This window comes from Lissotriton helveticus, chromosome 10 (assembly GCF_964261635.1).
Source record: "Lissotriton helveticus chromosome 10, aLisHel1.1, whole genome shotgun sequence".
NCBI classification, from domain to species: Eukaryota; Metazoa; Chordata; class Amphibia; order Caudata; family Salamandridae; genus Lissotriton; species Lissotriton helveticus.
The window spans coordinates 91,484,359-91,502,542 of NC_136071.1; the positions used below are offsets into that span (position 1 = coordinate 91,484,359).

Below are 18,184 nucleotides of genomic sequence, written 5' to 3' on the forward strand. Positions count from 1 at the left end.
TATTGAAAATTTTATATAAACAGCAAGGCAAAGAAATATATTACATACAGTACCGAGTCCAAGACGGGGAAGGAAAAGCAATACAACGAAATCAGCAATCAATGTGGGGGAGGGGGGTAAAGGGACAGGGCAGAGTTAAAGCATATATAGTACAGTAATGGAATGCAGGCCTAGGGGGAAAGTGGGACATCCGGGATATCTACTACAGGCAGTGTACAAATATTTCCACGGTAGCCATTCCAGGGTCCCCACACTCTACACCACTTCCGGGGTCGGCCCCAGGCCAGGTACACTGTCTTTTCCCTGAACATGCACCAGTCCATGTTTTCCTTCCATGCCGCAACCGTAGGCGGCCTCGGGGACCCCCACAATTGAGCAATATCTCTCTTAGCAATCATGGCCCCCAGGGTCACCCACTGTGTCTGAGCTGCATTGTGATCCGTAGGTTCCCAAACATTCAATAAACAGCGTCTAGCCTCCGGTAAGAGGGCGATCCCCGTCACCTCATTCATTACAACATGTATCTCACTCCAGTAGGTCGCGATCTCACGACATTCCCAGATAATATGGAGGAATGTCCCCACCTGCCCACATCCTCGCTTACACAGACCATCCTCAGAAAAACCCATGTGGACCAAACGAGGGCCCGTGACATAAATCCTATGTAGAATCTTGAGTTGAACCAACCGGAGTCGAGCTGGAATTGCGACCTCCTTAGGAGAGGAGATCACAGATTGCCAGTCCTCGTCATCCAGTTCAAGGCCGTCACGGGTCCACAAATCTCGAAGATGCAATAGGAGGTTTGAGAGGTGTGGCGCCGCGGCCAGGGCGACTGACGCTGGAATCTGGGGATCACGGTTCGATCCCCGGCTCTGGCGGCAGGTTAGCCCAGCACCATGTGACTCTGGGCAATAGCTCGCTTAATCTTCCCGACGGCCCCCCAGCGCCTAGAGACCCTAACGGGTGATTGTGCGCTATACAAATGTGGATTATTATTATTATTATTATTATTATTATCTATCATTGATCAGTTTTTTATAGACTAGGGAGATGGTGCTATCCGGCACATAGCCATCCAACAATCTGTCCTCGAGTGGAGACGACTCCGGAATTACCTCGCCAACCGGGAAAACCGACTGCAAAGCATGCCGAACCTGGATATAACGGAAGTATTCAGAGCTACTTAATTCAAACTCCTCCTGCAACGACTCAAACGATTTAACCTGACCCTTAACCCAGAGGTCCCCCACCTTACTAATACCAATGAGGTCCCATTTATCGAACCCCTTGGTATTCCACAGTTTGCCAAGTTTATCAGAACCAAAAAGCGGGGTCGCTCGAGTCAAACGATCCGTCCATCCCATCGCGCTAGTCGCGTCCTGCCACAGGCGTACTGCTATCCTCGTAGGTCCCGACAAAGTCTTGACCACCGATTTAGAGTATAGCGCCTTATAGTAGTTGCCACCGGGCAGAAGCCACCTATCCATGGCAAAGGCGGGGTTCAAGTCGGGACCATACATGCCATGATTAATAGCTCCCAATTGCGACGCCCAATAGTATCGCTTTATATCCGGGAGAGCAATACCCCCATCATACCACAGGAGCGTCAGCTTAGCAAGCGAAATACGAGGTCTACCGTCCCATATCAATTTCCTTTGAAGATCTTCGATTGCTCGAAAATAGCTAGCGGGAACAATATCGAAAGTGTTCTGAAGAGCATAGCGAAAACGAGGTAAAGACATCATTTTGAAGAGGGCAGCTCGACCAAGCGGTGAAAGTGGAAGCCTTGCTTCAATCTTGACAAAGGCGGAAGGAGATTATGCTCGTACCGAACTGCAGGGTCCAATGAAATATAAATACAGAGTTATTTAAACCCCGTTTGCGCTATCCGGATGGGACAGTTACGTGGGAGAAGAGGGACGTCGCCCGAAAGGACATATAAATAGGATTTCGTCCAATTAATAATGAGGCCTGAGTTCCTACCAAATGAGTTCAAGACATCGCATAATACAATCAAAGATTTTCGTGGCGAAGTCAGATACAATAAGATATCGTCCGCATAAAGCGAGATACGATCTTCAAATTCAGAGGACCACCGAATACCCTTCATCGAGGGCTCCCATCGGATCCACGCGGCGAGGGGTTCGAGGGCCAGGGCGAACAGGAGCGGCGACAAAGGACAACTCTGACGAGTCCCCCTCTCAAGATCAAACGGAGCCGAAACACGGCCATTAACAACAATTTGCGCGAGGGGGTCCTCGTAGAGCAACCTAACCCAACCAATAAAATCAGGTCCGAACCCAAACTTAGCCAACGCGGCCCATAAGTATGACCATTCCACGGTATCAAAGGCCATCGTGGCATCCAATGACGCCAAGATGGCCGGCTCACGCAACGTCGATGCTCTCGCGAGAACACCATGCGGATGCCTGAGATTTAGGGCGGTGTTCCTATGCGGGATGAAACCGGATTGATCCGGATGTATCAGCTCACCAATAACAGTGATCAATCTATTAGCCAGGACCTTTGCCAGAATCTTAGGTTCGGCATTCAGAAGGGAAATGGGACGGTACGATGCATACTTGTCTCTGGGCTTCCCCTCCTTGTGAATCACCACAATGGTCGCTAACCGCTGATCACGGGGGAGAGAGCCACACTCCCGAGACTCCAAAAACATATCTCGCAGATAGGGAGCAATTCTATCAGCTTTCAACTTGTAGAGTTCAATAGGTAGGCCCTTGGGACCCATCGCCTTCCCCGAACGCAGGGAACGAATCGCTATAGCCACCTCATCAGCTGTTATTGCAGCATCCATTTGTTCCCTATCAATGTCAGAGAGACGCGGCAAGGAGATATCCCGTAACAAAAGATGTGAGTCCTCCTCCGGTCTATCTGACACAGAGGAGTACATCGCCTGGAAATGATCCACGAACTGCTGAAAGATCTCTGTAGGGTCAGAAATCCGAGTACCACTAGCCGTCTCAATCACAGGCACCACCCGACTAGCTCTATCCTTCTTATCCAACAACGCAATTAATTTACCGGCCTTATCCCCCACATCATATAGGCGTCCCTGCTGCTCTCTACTCATGGCCTTAGCTGCGTCAGTGACCAAAGCCCTGTATTCAAGTTGCTTTAGTCGTAATACATGCGTCGCTGCACGGGTGACCCCCCGCTCCAGATCAAGCTCCAAGCCCGCTATCTCCGTCTTGATATTAACCACTTCCTCATCCCTCTGTTTCTTAACACCCGCTATTAATGACAGGGCCTGACCCCTAAGGACGGTCTTGAAAGCCTCCCAAAGAGATACGGCCGAGGAAACCGAACCCTCGTTCTCCAGGAAATACTGGTCGAGAGATTTTATCAAGGCTGTACGAGTTTTGGGGTTTCGGAGGTACCAGGGGTTGATAGGGGCCACCCGGCCCTCGGTCTCAGAGCCCAGCTCCATCCGCAACCACAAAGGAGAGTGATCGGAAATACCACGGGCCAAATGTTTAACCTCGGTGACGGAGAGGGACTGCGCCGCCAGTACCAATACATAGTCAATCCTAGAAAGGCTACCGTGTGCACCAGAATGGAAAGTATACTGCTGCTGTGCTGGGTGCAACATTCTCCAACAATCAACCAAACCCAGGGTATCTAGGAAATCAGATAGCCAGTTTTGTGAACTTCTCAGATCCCTGGGTGGGTGCCGATCTACCATACCAGAAACCACCGCATTAAAATCACCACCTAAGAGCAATGGTCCCTCGGGGAGAGCTAGGATAACCTGCCCCAAGTCTGCGAAAGTAGTCGACTGCAGGCCAGGGGGAACATACAAAGAAACCAGGGAAATGGTCCGGCCCTCCCACCTACCCGTAAGAGCAACATAGCGCCCTCTATCGTCGAGGACCGTGGAGTCAATTTCAAGTGGGAGAGAAGTCTTGATCAGGATACCCACCCCTCTGGAGCCAGAGGAGAACCCAGCATGTGCAGCCAAACGGTACCCCTTCCTGTTCATAGCACGACAAGTATTGCCAATCAAGTGCGTCTCCTGAAGGAGGACTACATCTGGCAGATTCAAATTATTAATGATCATTTACCCCGCGTCACTGACAAAACACCATGTGGCACACTCAAGAGCCAGGCTCAGCTTGATTGTGGAAGATAATGTTCATTCTCCGGCCAGCATGTGCCTAGCACAGAGAGTGGTTGATGATGTGTGAATAAAACGAAACAAAGCTGAGACACACCAGTTTATTTTAGGGCAGCGATGCGGACACTAGCACTGTAATGCGTTAATCTAACTACTAATGCGTGGTTCTTGGCAGGGCTGAACTGGGTCTGTCACTTCGTTGTCCTGCTAATTTAGTGGTGGATTTTGGTCTTGACTGTTGAGATAACTGATCCATGAGTCTGATCATCTAGGGCAGCGCTTTCCAAACGTTTTAGAACCACAGCCCACTTTTTAGAACAACACACTTTTGTGGCCCACCTAGCTTTAATGAACATGAGCTGGGCGATTTGTATTTTAATGTAACTACAGCAACCTGTGGCATCGCACTGTCATTTACAGATAACACATTTTCCATTGAAATGGCTGCTAAATCTGCACAGACATAAAGTTTTACTGATAAAACTATATTGCAGACACATGGAAATTGGATTTCAGTGAATATTTTTAATTTGCGCATCACCCAGTAAAGTCTCTTGATTTGTTTTGGCCCTATTAAAATCTTTGCTTCCATCGCACTTTAGAATTACAAAAGAAGTGCTTAATTTTTGCTTTCCTGACTACTGAATGCATGTGGTTCTTTACAGGTATTTAAATTTGTAGTGTTTCAAAAATGACATCGTAAAGCCTTTCCTTTCACACTCTGGACCTCAGCAAGATTGTCACATAATGAACTTTACATTTTTTTTCCTGACTGCAAAGCGAGGGGAGTTTGTAACCTCCAAACCCATGTTAAACAAGCATTGGCATAGCCAATAGGTCTCGCCTTTGGGACCTTATAAGTATTTAGTTATGCAGCACAATATCTTTAAAGCAACAACATTAACTGTTGCATGGCTAAAAACTTAATAGGTCCCAAAGGCGCGACCTATTGGCTATGCCAATGCTTGTTTTTCTTTCAGTTATTTTCCAGTTTTTTTATGACGCACTCGGTTGCCAATCCTTGCTGGATGGACTTGGCCTTGGTCGTGCAAGGCTTTGGTTGGCAGCAGGGCCTGACCGATGTCCAGACCCTGCACCCATACCGCTGCACGTGGCCTATCCCTGTTGCCCATGGGGTTGTCCAACAGTGCTTGGCCATTGGCCAGGCCTTGTTTTTATATGCATTTTTTTTATCTCTCACAGAACCTGATTTGGCACCACAAACCAAGGGCAAGCTTCATGCCAGAGTACCCTGGGCCATGGGCAGTTTTCTCTGACTTATACCTCTCCTTCCTGGCGTCCGCAGTTCTGATGCCATGTCTGCAAACCTCTGAATGGTGAGACATGGGTTGGTGAACATTGCTCTGGGTTTGCGGTGCTCGTGTTTGAAGCTTGTCTAATCTGTGGATCCTTTTCAGGATTTACAGTACCTTCATACCTACAAGGGCACATGGCTTCTGTGGTTCACAGAAAGATAAAGTGTATCGCAGGTGCCATTTGTGGTGTCAAGGTATCATAAGTTCCAAAAATTATCTGTGGACCTGCAACTTTTAAGCATAATTTAAGCACATTCTGACTCCAAGTTATAGTGTGGGGGACTAATAAAGGTCCCCTGACCATTGCTTGGGGTCAGGGTACGCTCACCCTGCCCCTTAAATGGCCTTTAAATCTTTTTTTTCAGGTCACGGGGACTGTGCACCTCATCATGAAATGGCAAGAGCAAGATACCTTTTTCGATTGCAGCCAGTCACTCGGAGCACTTGGATCAGTTGGCCTAACTTGAATCTGAAAGGGATGACTTGAGAAAATACTTCATCGTCCAGTTGGTGTCCTTTACATTTTAAGTTTTGGATTTTTGGGTATTTATGGATTTCAACCACGAGCCCTCAATTTAAATCGCCAAGATATACAAAATGTTAACCATTTTAAAGCCTGCTCTGCAACTTTTTTTAATGCACATATCACTAAAGCTACTTAACGGATTTAAACCAAACCAACAAAATCTGTTTTCTGAGTAAAGTTTTACTTTCATGATAAGTATAGTTCCATTCAGCGATTGTCCCCACATCCCCTGCAAGCGAGAGTAAAATGTTCAATGGGAAACATATATTTTTCCCCTTTAACCTTTTTTTTCTTATGACAACCTTAACTGACTATGCCATCCGATTGCCAAATTTAGTGCACATCTGTCTACGAGGGTCAAAAGTTATAGCCAAATCGCAAAATGCATATTTAATGGAAAGTACACCTGCATCATAACTACCCATAACTACGCGTCTGAAAGTGATTCTCCTGCCGCTTCATGTCCATTAAAGCGCGCTCTGTCTCCGATGCTCGAGTCTTGGCTGTTTATTTGTGCTGGTGTACATCAAGCAGGTAGCTCCATTCCTGCCGAGACCGCCCTGACAGGGTCGGAGGCCCCTCAGAAAGGAGAAACTTGTTGTTTGAAATTCGGGGGCATGACTCGCTCGCCTCGTCCGGAAAATGGGACACAGGACTTCCTAACAATTCATGTGAGGCGAGTAAGGGAAAGTCGTGAGGGGTATTTCACCACCTCATGATGGCATTGGAGACGGGAGCTCGTGGTGACTTTCACGTCTGTGGCAGTGTTGAATCCAGGGCACCTCAGGAGCACGTAATTTGAACATTTGCAAAAGTATTTCACAGGAGAAAGTTTGGCATCCTGAACACACTTGAACTTTCATTTTTGGTGCATTATGGGCAATGAAGGACTGTTATTTGTATTATTGAGAGGTATGCACCTTTAAAATCAGGACCACTTGGCCACAGTAACCCGCCCACAATGATTAAGGCTTATTAGCCGAAACGCGTCTGAAAGTGATTCTCCTGCCGCTTCATGTCCATTAAAGCGCGCTCTGTCTCCGATGCTCGAGTCTTGGCTATTTGTGCTGGTGTACATCAAGCAGGTAGCTCCATTCCTGCCGAAACCGAGACCGCCCTGACAGGGTCAGAGGCCCCTCAGAAAGGAGAAACTTGTTGTTATATATATATATATGTATATGTGTGTGTTTATATATATATTTTTATAGATTCTCCTCCATCTTGTGAGTTGCAGCCCACATGTGCCCCAGATTGCTTTGAGCAGAGTCCAGGAAGTGGTAAGGAGACAGACTAGTGCTGTCTCTTCCCAAGACAAAAAGTTGTTTAAAAAACGATTTTCACTTTCTGTGTTTACTGTCTATGCCTGTGGTTGTTACAGTTAAAAATTGTAGTTTTATCCTGCCTGTAATTGCATTTTTTATCACCTGTGTTGTGTTTTAAATGTGTGGTTTTCCCTGCCCATGATTGCCTTCATTTAGTGTGTTGAATTGTGGGATTTGCAGTCCAACCTCTGTAGTTTGTCCCTCTAATTCCTTGGTGACATATCTGTTTTCCCTCCAAATTTCTCCTTTGCTCTGTGCTTAGGCCTGTGTGCTCAAACAGTGCACCCCCGCCACCATTTTGTGTTCACAAGCCAGTGAGGCCAGCCCCCCCCTCCCTAGCTACAGGGATTTTCTACATCAGAGGGTGCTTCTGTGAGCTGTATTTACTGGGGCCTGTGCACTTCGTTTTTTGGCCAGCAGGGGGGAGTAAAGCTTTATTCAAACAGTATTGTTAGATTTCGAGTTAGTGAAGCCTTTACCTGCTGAATTCCAAAGTTGTGGATTGAGCCTGTCTGTCTCCTAGGAGATTCTGAACAGGAGCAAGCAGCTGCCCAAACCCCACCCCCAGTCCAGCAGACCATTGGCTATTCAGCTACCAGGCAAGTCTGAGCCCTCCTCTCACACCTGCCCAGGCCCCTGAAGGCCTTGCTGGGTGCACCCCAAATCATTCTCCTCCATCTTGTGAGTTGCAGCCCACATGTGCCCCAGATTGCTTTGAGCAGAGTCCAGGAAGTGGTAAGGAGACAGGCTAGTGCTGTCTCTTCCCAAGACAAAAAGTTGTTTAAAAACGATTTTCACTTTCTGTGTTTACTGTCTATGCCTGTGGTTGTTACAGTTAAAAATTGTAGTTTTATCCTGCCTGTAATTGCATTTTTTATCACCTGTGTTGTGTTTTAAATGTGTGGTTTTCCCTGCCCATGATTGCCTTCATTTAGTGTGTTGAATTGTGGGATTTGCAGTCCAACCTCTGTAGTTTGTCCATCTAATTCCTTGGTGACAAATCTGTTTTTCCCTCCAAATTTCTCCTTTGCTCTGTGCTTAGGCCTGTGTGCTCAAACAGTGCACCCCCCGCCACCATTTTGTGTTCACAAGCCAGTGAGGCCAGCCCCCCTGCCCCCCTCCTCCCTAGCTACAAGGATTTTCTACATCAGAGGGTGCTTCTGTGAGCTGTATTTACTGGGGCCTGTGCACTTCGTTTTCTGGCCAGCAGGGGAAGTAAAGCTTTATTCAAACAGTATTGTTAGATTTCGAGTTAGTGAAGCCTTTACCTGCTGAAGTCCAAAGTTGTGGATTGAGCCTGTCTGTCTCCTAGGAGATTCTGAACAGGAGCAAGCAGCTTCCAACTCCCTGGCCAGCAAACCTTGTCTGAGGTTGCTGGGACCTTATATGGTGTGCTGGTGGTTGGCACATGTGTACACTGATTGGTGGTTGTATCTGGTGTTTCTATTGGGTTAGGGTTAATGTCCTCATTGGTTGGGTATTTGAGGGTTCTGACTGGTTTCTCGGTCTGTGATTCATTCATTGCAGGGTTGGGACTAGGGCTAGGGTTCGGATTTCTATAGGAAGTAGGGACTAGGGCTTCCTATGTTATTGGTTGTTGGGAGTAGGGTGGGACTAGGGCTAGGGTTAGACCTTCAATTGGAAGTAGCTATTTAGTGCTTCTGGTGTGATTGCTTGTTGGACCAGGTGTCGGACTAAGAGTAGGGTTAGGCTTGCTATTGGAAGTAGGGACTAGGGCTACCTGTACCATTGGCTGCTTGGACTTGGATTGGGACTAGTGGTAGGGCTAGGGCCTTTACTGGACGTAGAGATCAGGGTTTTTGAACTGATTGGGTGCTTGGACTAGGGTTAAGATTGGCTGCAAGGTCCTGGTCTCCTATTGGTTCTAGAAGTTAGGGCTAATGTTGTGATTGGATAATGTTAGGGCTAGGGTTCCCATTGGCTGAAGGGGTCACCTGATTACTAGGGCTACAAAAAAGGCCAGGCTTAGGGCGTCTCTGCTAAGGGTGGAGAGGACAAGGGTAGTTGCCTGTAAGGGTGGAGAGGACAAGGGTAGTTGCCTGTAAGGGTGGAGAGGACAAGGGTAGTTGCCTGTTTGGGCCTGTTCGAGACTGATCTGGACTAGGGACAGAAATGCTGCCCTTTTTCTCATTAAAAAAAAAAAAAAACCTTCACTCTTTTATCCCTCCACTATCCTTTTTTTCTATAAAAATTAACAGACCAACATGTTCACTTCTCAAATTCCATGTTCCATATTCAACTATACTAATATACTGCCCCAATAACTGAATAACATATCTACTACTCAAATTACTTCATATTTATACTATACTAATTTTCAACCCTAATCCTTTATGGGTTCCGGAGTGGCGTGCTACTCGCCAAAAAGCGCTTCAACACCCATCAGGGGTAACAAGTGCTATATGAATGCAAATCTTTCTTCTCCTTTTATCCATCCGCTATCCTTCTCACTCCAAGTAACAGACTAATATACACCACTGAAATTACCTCATATTTCATCTATCCTTCTGCTATAATTCCAAATCCAAATAACTGACTAACCTATCCACCACTTAAAATGTACTTGCATGTTTCACTATACTAATTCAACACTAATCCTCTGTGGGTCCCGGAGTAGCGTGCTACCCGCCGAAAAAGCGCTTCGACGCCTCGTCAGGGGTAGTAAGCGCTATATAAATGCAATTACAATACAATACAATACAATATATATATATATGTATATATATATATATATATATATATATATATATATATATGTGTGTGTGTGTGTATATATATATATATATATATATAATCAAAAGACATCTCTGCTCCACATGGAAAAGAGCACGCACATGAGGGCTATTGGGTTTAAGGCATTTTTATTACATCAAGCCTCCTCCGACCCGGCAAACAAGAGAGACACGTTTCTGCTGGTGCAGCAGCCTTTCTCAATCTAATGCGCACCATTTTTGCTACAGCCTAAATACCATGATTTAATCATAGACATAGAAGAGTTCATAATCATGGAAGATTAATTCACTAAAAACTGAGGACAAATAAATATATGAACTATACAAAAGAATTGCTAAGTGGAAAAAACATGTCCTTGAATATTTAAACACAAAGCACATCAAATGTAACTATTAAATGCATAGTGAATAAACAAACCACTCTCACATGTCAATAATGAAAAGTTTATACATGAACCCAGAAAACAAAAATTCTTGGATGTGGTTCAAACAAGGTAATCTCATTAGGCCCCATTATGATAAAAAACATTGCGCTAACCCATCAGGTTACAATATTAAAAATAGAGCGTGCTGCAAGTAAATGGAACTAAACGGAGACTTGCTAGAATTATTCTAATTACCACATTGGTGAAAAAGCACCACCAGACACCGCCCTTAAAATCTCGTTTTGCTACTACAAATTAATAAAAAATTTAACGTGATGGCGTCCAGTATCGGGGTTAGGCATGCACAAAAATAAGAATAAGCATGCCACACTGACATTCTAGATACTTAAAACAAAATAAATACCCAAATATATGCGAAACTTGAACGCCCCCAATATACATTCAGTGCCAGTCTCATATTGATATAATACCCCCGGCAAGGACTACTGACTACGCCAACCAATTGCCAAATTTTGTGCATATCTGTCTATGAGGGTCAAAAGTAAGAGGCAAATCGCAAAATGCATTTTTAATGGAAAGTACAGCTGCATCATAACTACCCAGTGGGGGCTGCTACTGTGAAAAAGTGTAAAACGTGTGTGTGTGTATGTGTGTGTGTATGTATATATATATATATATATATATATATATATATATATATATATATATATATTCACTGAAAAAACCATAGATTTTAGGGGTGTTAAAGTTAGCTGGACATTTCACTGGTATAAAACCATTGAAATTCCCCCGTTCTAGTTAGTTGTACTAACTATAACTCGTGCGCCCGCAATCCACTGCTGATGATGTCACATATTACATCATTCATGACATGATCAGTGACATCACTGATGACACCTCAAATAACATCACTGATGACATCATCCAGTGAATGTTGTTTGGTTCGATATTCAAGTAATATATATATATATATTATATATATATATATATATATCTGCCTTGAAGCCTGAGTGGATGTATGAGTGTCTGAATGGAGGATTTAGTAGCAATGTGATTGACTGTCTAAGTGACGAATTTAATGTGTCTCACTAAATGTATGGGATGTATCACTCTATCTCTTGTGCAAACAACTACAAATGTTGGTTACTAGCTTTGTGAAAGTCTATATTAGTTATTAATTAGTTAAGTGAGTATTTGTATGGGATAGTGAATGAATGTGTGTGGTTGGGTGGGACGTGTATGACTGTCCAAAGATGTGTAAATAGTTCATTTAGTAGGTATATGAGGTTAAGAGCGTATGTGGAAACAGTTGTTTGAGTGAGTGAATCTCTTTATGAGTGTGGTGATGAGTAAATATATTTCTGAATGATATATGTCCAACAAACTAGAAATATAAAAGGCAGTGTATGTGACAGTTGTTGTATATAAATAAGTATACCTAAGACTCAGTAATTGTATGAGTGACTGTATGGATAACTGTATACTTGTAATAGTGATTTTATAACACACTAAGTATGACTTTCTAACTATATGAATAAATAAAGTGGTGTTTGTGTAAGTGTGTAGCTTAGTAAATATAAGTATGATTAATTGTTGATCAATTGTTTGCATAAGTGAGTAGGATGTCTGCATAAGTGAATAGGATGTGTGCTGGTGTGTAATGTTGATGTATGTGTATACATATATTTAATAGTATTCTATTGATCTTTGATAGCATGTATGACTGATTGTATACATAAGTGTTCAGATGTAGGAATCACTAAGTGGGTTTTTAGAAACTTGTAAAAAAAATCCCAAAAAAATCAACCCCCTTTATACCACTCCACTCTATGCCGCTCTGCTCTACAACACTCTACTCTGCTCTATACCACTACACTCTTACCACACTACTCCACTCATTGTAATTCCACTCTACTATACGACACTCAACTTCACTCCACTCTGACAATCTGATACGCTCTACGCCATGCTACTCTATGACGCTGTACTCCGCAACACTCCATAACACTGTATCCCACCCTACGATACTCTAGGCCACTCCACAATGCTCTACTCCAGTCCACTGTACTCCAATCTACGCTCCTCTTCTTTACGCCCCTCCACACTACTCCCTCCACGATACTCTATTCCACTCTATGCCACTCCACTGTACAACACTACTCTTCTTTATGCCACCCCAACTGTACGACAATCTACTCCACTCTATAGCCCTCTATTCTACTTCACTCTACTCCCTCCATGACACTCTACTCCAGTCTTTGACACTACACTCGCGCTAGGACATGACTAAAACACATTGGCAAAGCCAATAGCTCTTTCATATGCAAACCCTATTGGCTTTGCCACTACTTCTTTCTTTTCAACTTTGTTTTCTTTTCCATTTCTTTTCATCTGGCATTCTGTTTGACATTTTCTTTTTGCCACCATCCTCTTTTATCACCTACCTTCTTTCAATCTATTTTCCCATGTGTTTTGAAAGTCAATTCTTACCCCTCTTGTCTTTATTTCACTTTTACTGTGGGGTGGGGGGGCTTCGCTGGTTCATTGAGGGTTGGCCATATAGCTCCACAGATTAAATAACTACAATTCATCTTGATGTCACAAGATCTCTAGACTAATGATTGTCTTCCGTTTTTCGGGAAAGTGAATGAGGAGTGCACAGTTGTAGAACTGCAAAAATGTATGAGTGGCGTTTGCTTGGTAAAATCAACAATGGTCCCAGAAAAAGGGTGGCGCAGTGCAGCAGCTAAAACCCTACGCATCAGCATAACTACCAGTAGCATCTAATCCTACAATGATGTTGCCCTCATTAAAATGCTACAGTAGTGGATGGCTTTTTAGGGGGTCAATTCTGTTTCGCTTGAATCTTTTTTGAGTGACCCATATCCCCGAGCTGGTCTTGTAACATTATTATAGCGCATGCGTCCACTGTGACAATTTTTGTGTAAGTATTTTGCAATACAAAAGATTCCAAGTAGACCTCATCAAACATGTTTTTGAACAAACCAGTGAAGTGAAACCAATCATTGTTAAATTAAGCAAACATGTTACATATAATCACCTTCCTTCCACTACTCGGTGTGGTTACCTTTGGTAAGTTACCAGTTTGAATTACTTGAGCCTGGCAGGGATTGGTGCAGGCCTGGCAGGAAGGGTGAAATGTTTGCCATAAATTGACACCCCATCTGCTGAGCTAAATTAATCCCTCTTCTCGTTTTAGGGCCGAAGATGGACTTTTTCAGTCTTTTCGTCCTTTATTTGATTTTTGTTCTGGCCAGTGTTGTTCTGCTCTGCCTGGGGGCAGGACGAAATCGGAATTTCCCGGGACGAATACTAGGGGGAGCTGCTCAGGTAATGCCCTATTCCTTACACTGTCCCCTCATGTCTCATTGTATAACGTTGCTCTTGGTGTGTCTGCCTGTAAAGCACGTTTGTGAGGCGCACTATAAAAGCACACATTTTACTATCATCTGTGTTACCAAGTTAGCCTATAAGAATTCCATGCCCAAGATGCTTCCCATTGCAAGCAATTCTGTAATTCATCAGTTATTCAAACTTTCGTGCGCATACGGCTTGTGTTAAATTCGTTTTAGCATGCTTTTTACGTTACTAGCTGCACCGGGTCAAATGGACAATCTAGCTGAATTCTGATGTTGCCGAGACCTGGTGAATAAGTAATGCTTTCTGGCCCCTAGGTTACCGCGCAAACATCTGAGGGTGTGTGTAGTAGGGAGTGACACTTTTATGTTGGAAGGGATCCAGTCTGTTGGCATAAACTAGATACAAATGCCCATAGGGGCTAGAAGTCATGCCCCCTTGCCAAGTAGCACGGCCGACAGGAGTTTATTAAGTTGAAAATCACTTTCCCATTCATATTTACCCTGTGGGAGACTTCGTCTTACTTCTTATTGTCCACCGGAAGTTTAGGAAATCTGATCCAGGTGCAAAGGCCACTTCTTGTGATAATGTGATCTTGAAAACACGGACCAGGAGTTCATGCGACACTTACCTGCACCCGAGCAGTCTCTCGCGTTCTGGCAGGTGAGGGTCCACCCCACACACCTCTTCATGCTGACCACCAGATGGCGATAGAGGCCCGTGCGCCTCTGCGCCGCGGCTTCCTGCCCCTCACTGCGCTCTCCGGCTCGGTCTCAGGATCACTGTAAGACCACCACACCGCAGAGAAGACGAGAGAAACTGGGTGGAATAAACCATCTGCACGCCGTGGATGCAAAGAGGCCTTCCCTCGAGTAGCTCTGATTCGGCCTCCACAGCCGGGAGTAATTATTTTCTCTGTTCTCTTCCAATTGAATTTTCATGGCTTTGATGTTTTGCAACAAATAAAGTGCTTCATGTAATTAGGGTGCCGCGCGAGAGAGGCGTGAAAGATCACTCGGTCGCGTGCTCCTGAAGTGTGCCTCGTGCTCCCAAGTTGCCACGAACAGTCTCGCGCTCTGCATCTGAGCAAACACAATCTGGACCGCGATGATTGGCGGCCTCTGCGCACATACCCATAGGTGTCTTGGTGCTATGTACTGGAAGGATAAGCAGGCAGCTGGAGAAAGCCTATTGCTTGAAGAGCCAAGTTTTTATTTGCTTTGTAAATGATAGCAGTGTGGGACTAGCCTTAATCTACAGGGGGAGAGAGTTCCACAGTTTAGATGTAGCCACTATGAAGCTTCTGTCCCCCCAGTTGACTGTCTTTGTTCTGGGGACGATCAGAAGGTTGGCATCTGTTGAGCAAAGAGATCTATTGGATGCATAAGCCAAGAAACCTTTCTTCAAGAATTCTAGGTCTGTATTGTGAATTGCCCTATATGCAATGCATAGAGCCTTAAACTTCTATGATTCTGCAGTCTGTCAACCACCTACCTCACAACCCGCATTCCACTCCCACCAGTTACATGTGGCTTCATCTCCCCCGCTCAGCCACAATCGGTAGACGCGTTCATGGTGGTACTACGCCTTCTGCTGGCCACAACAGCACACTGTCAGAGACGGGGAACTTTTATGCTGTGATTGTTGAAAAGTATTGACAACTGATACACTCTTATAGAAACCTGGGTGTTACCAAGGGGATGTTGCCTCCAGCAGTTAAAGGCTGAATGTGTGCACACATGCTTGGCACCATACCAGAGCACTGCAGATCCTGTTAAATTGTCACAAGCCTCCGAAGCAGAAAAGACCCATCAGGAGAAATGATGCATGCTGACAGCTCACCTGAGAACTAACTTCTGAAAGATGAACAAAGAAAACATCTAGGCCTACAACGAGGGGCATGGGCACTACGCTACACTGTTTTGTGTTGACCCTGCAAGAATTTTTAATAGTGAGTCAACAATCTTTTACGCTGCTTTGCGCCACACAAAACCTTACTAAAGTAACCACCTTAGTTAATTAAACCTAATTTAAACAAATATATAGGAAACAAAAGCATAGTACTTAATTAGACTGCTAGGTGCAAGAAAAAAGAAATTGCTGGTTGCAATTGAGTGAATTAGTACTGTGGGGTGGGGTGGGGTGTGGTGTGTGTGTGTGTGTGTGTGTGTGTGTGTGTGTGGGGGGGGGGGGGGTCAGATGCTAGAGGACTACCTAGCTTGCACTTCTGGCCTGTTATGTTTTCCTCACACTCTGACACCACCGGATGTCTGACACCGCCGGAAGGGCCTGCGGCCTCTAGAGTTTACGCATAACGACATTGTCCCCCCCATGCTTCCTGCAGACCTGAAGTGGGCTCCAGCCCTTGTTGGTGATTGTGAAAGAATTTATAAAGTTCACGCTCACTCAAGAGTGTCCTGGCACTATACGGTCTGTGAAAAGAAAGCAGATGGTGATTACTGAGAGAAAAGCCAGGTCTTAAGCTTTTTCTTTGAACCAGCTTCAGCCATTGTTTGACACAAGTCAAGAGGGAGCTTGGTCCACCATTGATTGCTGTCACCCATACTAATGAAATGGTGGGAGGAAGAACAGACAAGATGGCCGAGTAATATTGGGAAAGGATCCTTGTTAGAACTGTGGAAAAGAGTGGCAGCGAGGCAGGGCTTGTTGATCTTTCACCGCTGCAATAGGCAGATTTAATAGCCACTCGCTCGATCAGGCCGCTCTGGTGTCCATGCTTACCATTTATGCCTTTTGTAGCTGCCATTGGATTACACAGATAGCCTGTGTAAAGCATACCTGAATGAGATACTCAACAAGTACATACAAACATGTTTTCTTTATGTTCACAGGTGTGTTCCTGCGTGGTCCCTGAGTGGTTGCAGAGGGTGGTACAGCGCCAGGTGCACAGACTGTTCTATGCTCGGTAGGTAAGCCATGCAGCGCAAGTGCACAACCGGACTATTGTACAACCCATCAACCAACAGCCTCTCTCGCTTCCCACCTAGGAGGCTTGGCACTCCCAGGAAGATCCCTGAGGTGGCATTGTGCTGATATGCAACATGGCCATTGGCCTCTTATAAGGCCCGCTTTACAAAGCTTTGTCTGTGTGTGGTTGGTTGTGCATTACTTCAGCCATAGGTGTTATGTTAATAGTATTTTTACAGCGCAGCGGTTACCCGTGGGTGTCTTGGCGCTAATTATTTATCCTGAAAACAAAAGCACGGAGGAAATGAGGTTTATTCAGCAAAAAGCCAGGTCTTTAAACCCTTCCTAAAGGCTAGGAGATCTGTGGCGGGTGGGACTTACTCATGTATTTACAGAAGACATGCTTACTCACAAAAAAAACAACCTTTGGGATTCAAAGAGGGGAAGGCACAGGTGGAGTGCTTAGAATCTGAGCGTGATTCACAAAGCTCTTTCCCATACGTAAACATGCATCACTCCCAGAAAATCAGCAATGATTCCATAATTCACACCCAAGAATAGGAGTAAGACACAACTACATTCAGAAAATAGCTTTGTGAATGAGCCTCTGCAGTGGCCACACACAGCTCTGCCAGTTCACCTCCTTTGTGTACTGCATTACAGTCTGTTGTCCTAGTATACCAATGTCCATGCACAGCTCTGCTAAGATACCTCAACCCCGATCTGCATCACATGTAGCATTGAATTACTGAAACCTGCTCTCGGCTCTGCCAGTGTGCCTTAATTCATGCTTGAATAGCACCCAGAGACAGGAGAGGCCTCCTGATAGCATAGTACTGGGACCAACACTCAGCCATTCTAATACATCTCAACATTAACTGGCATTACAACTTCTACCTTAATAGTGGAATCTAGATGCAGTTCTGCCAGTACACTTTTTTTTTTACAGAGTTTTATATAGCGCGAACTTGAATCGGGTATCGGAGCGCTTTACATAGCACCAGTTGCATTACACGAGGGCACATTGATTTTTGTTAGGCACTTGTAGATTAAGTGAGTTGCCCAGACTCACAGAATGTTCAGCGTCATTGCCGAGACTCAAACCCAGTTCCCCAGATTCGAGGTCGACCGCTCTAGCCGTTAGGGCAACTCTTCTCCCACTTTAACTCTGCAATGTGTACCTCTGTCCTTTGGAGACTGGAAGCTAGGGCAAGGCACATCTAGGTGGCTATCCAGAGCACCCCCAGATTGCCCCTGCAAACTAACAATGTTGCACTCATATGGGGCTGAGTTAATAAGGGGTTCATAAAATGTCACTTTACCCATTGCAACAAAAACCATTGTACTTCTGTTGCTTTCTTAGTGTAAAGATCTACAAAGCTTAACCAGTGAACTTCATTCTTTTTCTTCGTTTCCCCCCCTGGTTTTCAAGTGCCTCAA

At 44.9% G+C, this 18,184-nt stretch overlaps 1 protein-coding gene across 2 annotated transcripts in view; it reads left to right on the forward strand.

The window, feature by feature from the left end:
• The window catches only part of ZDHHC4 (zDHHC palmitoyltransferase 4), a 67,312-nt gene that overhangs the window by 37,344 nt on the left and 11,784 nt on the right, over window positions 1-18,184 (forward strand). For both annotated transcript variants that reach the window (XM_078664832.1, XM_078664833.1), the window contains exons 2-3: window positions 13,659-13,789; window positions 16,669-16,742. In XM_078664832.1, the coding sequence (XP_078520958.1) occupies window positions 13,667-13,789; window positions 16,669-16,742 (197 nt within the window). In that variant the 5' untranslated portion in view covers window positions 13,659-13,666. The remainder of the gene's footprint in view (window positions 1-13,658; window positions 13,790-16,668; window positions 16,743-18,184) is intronic.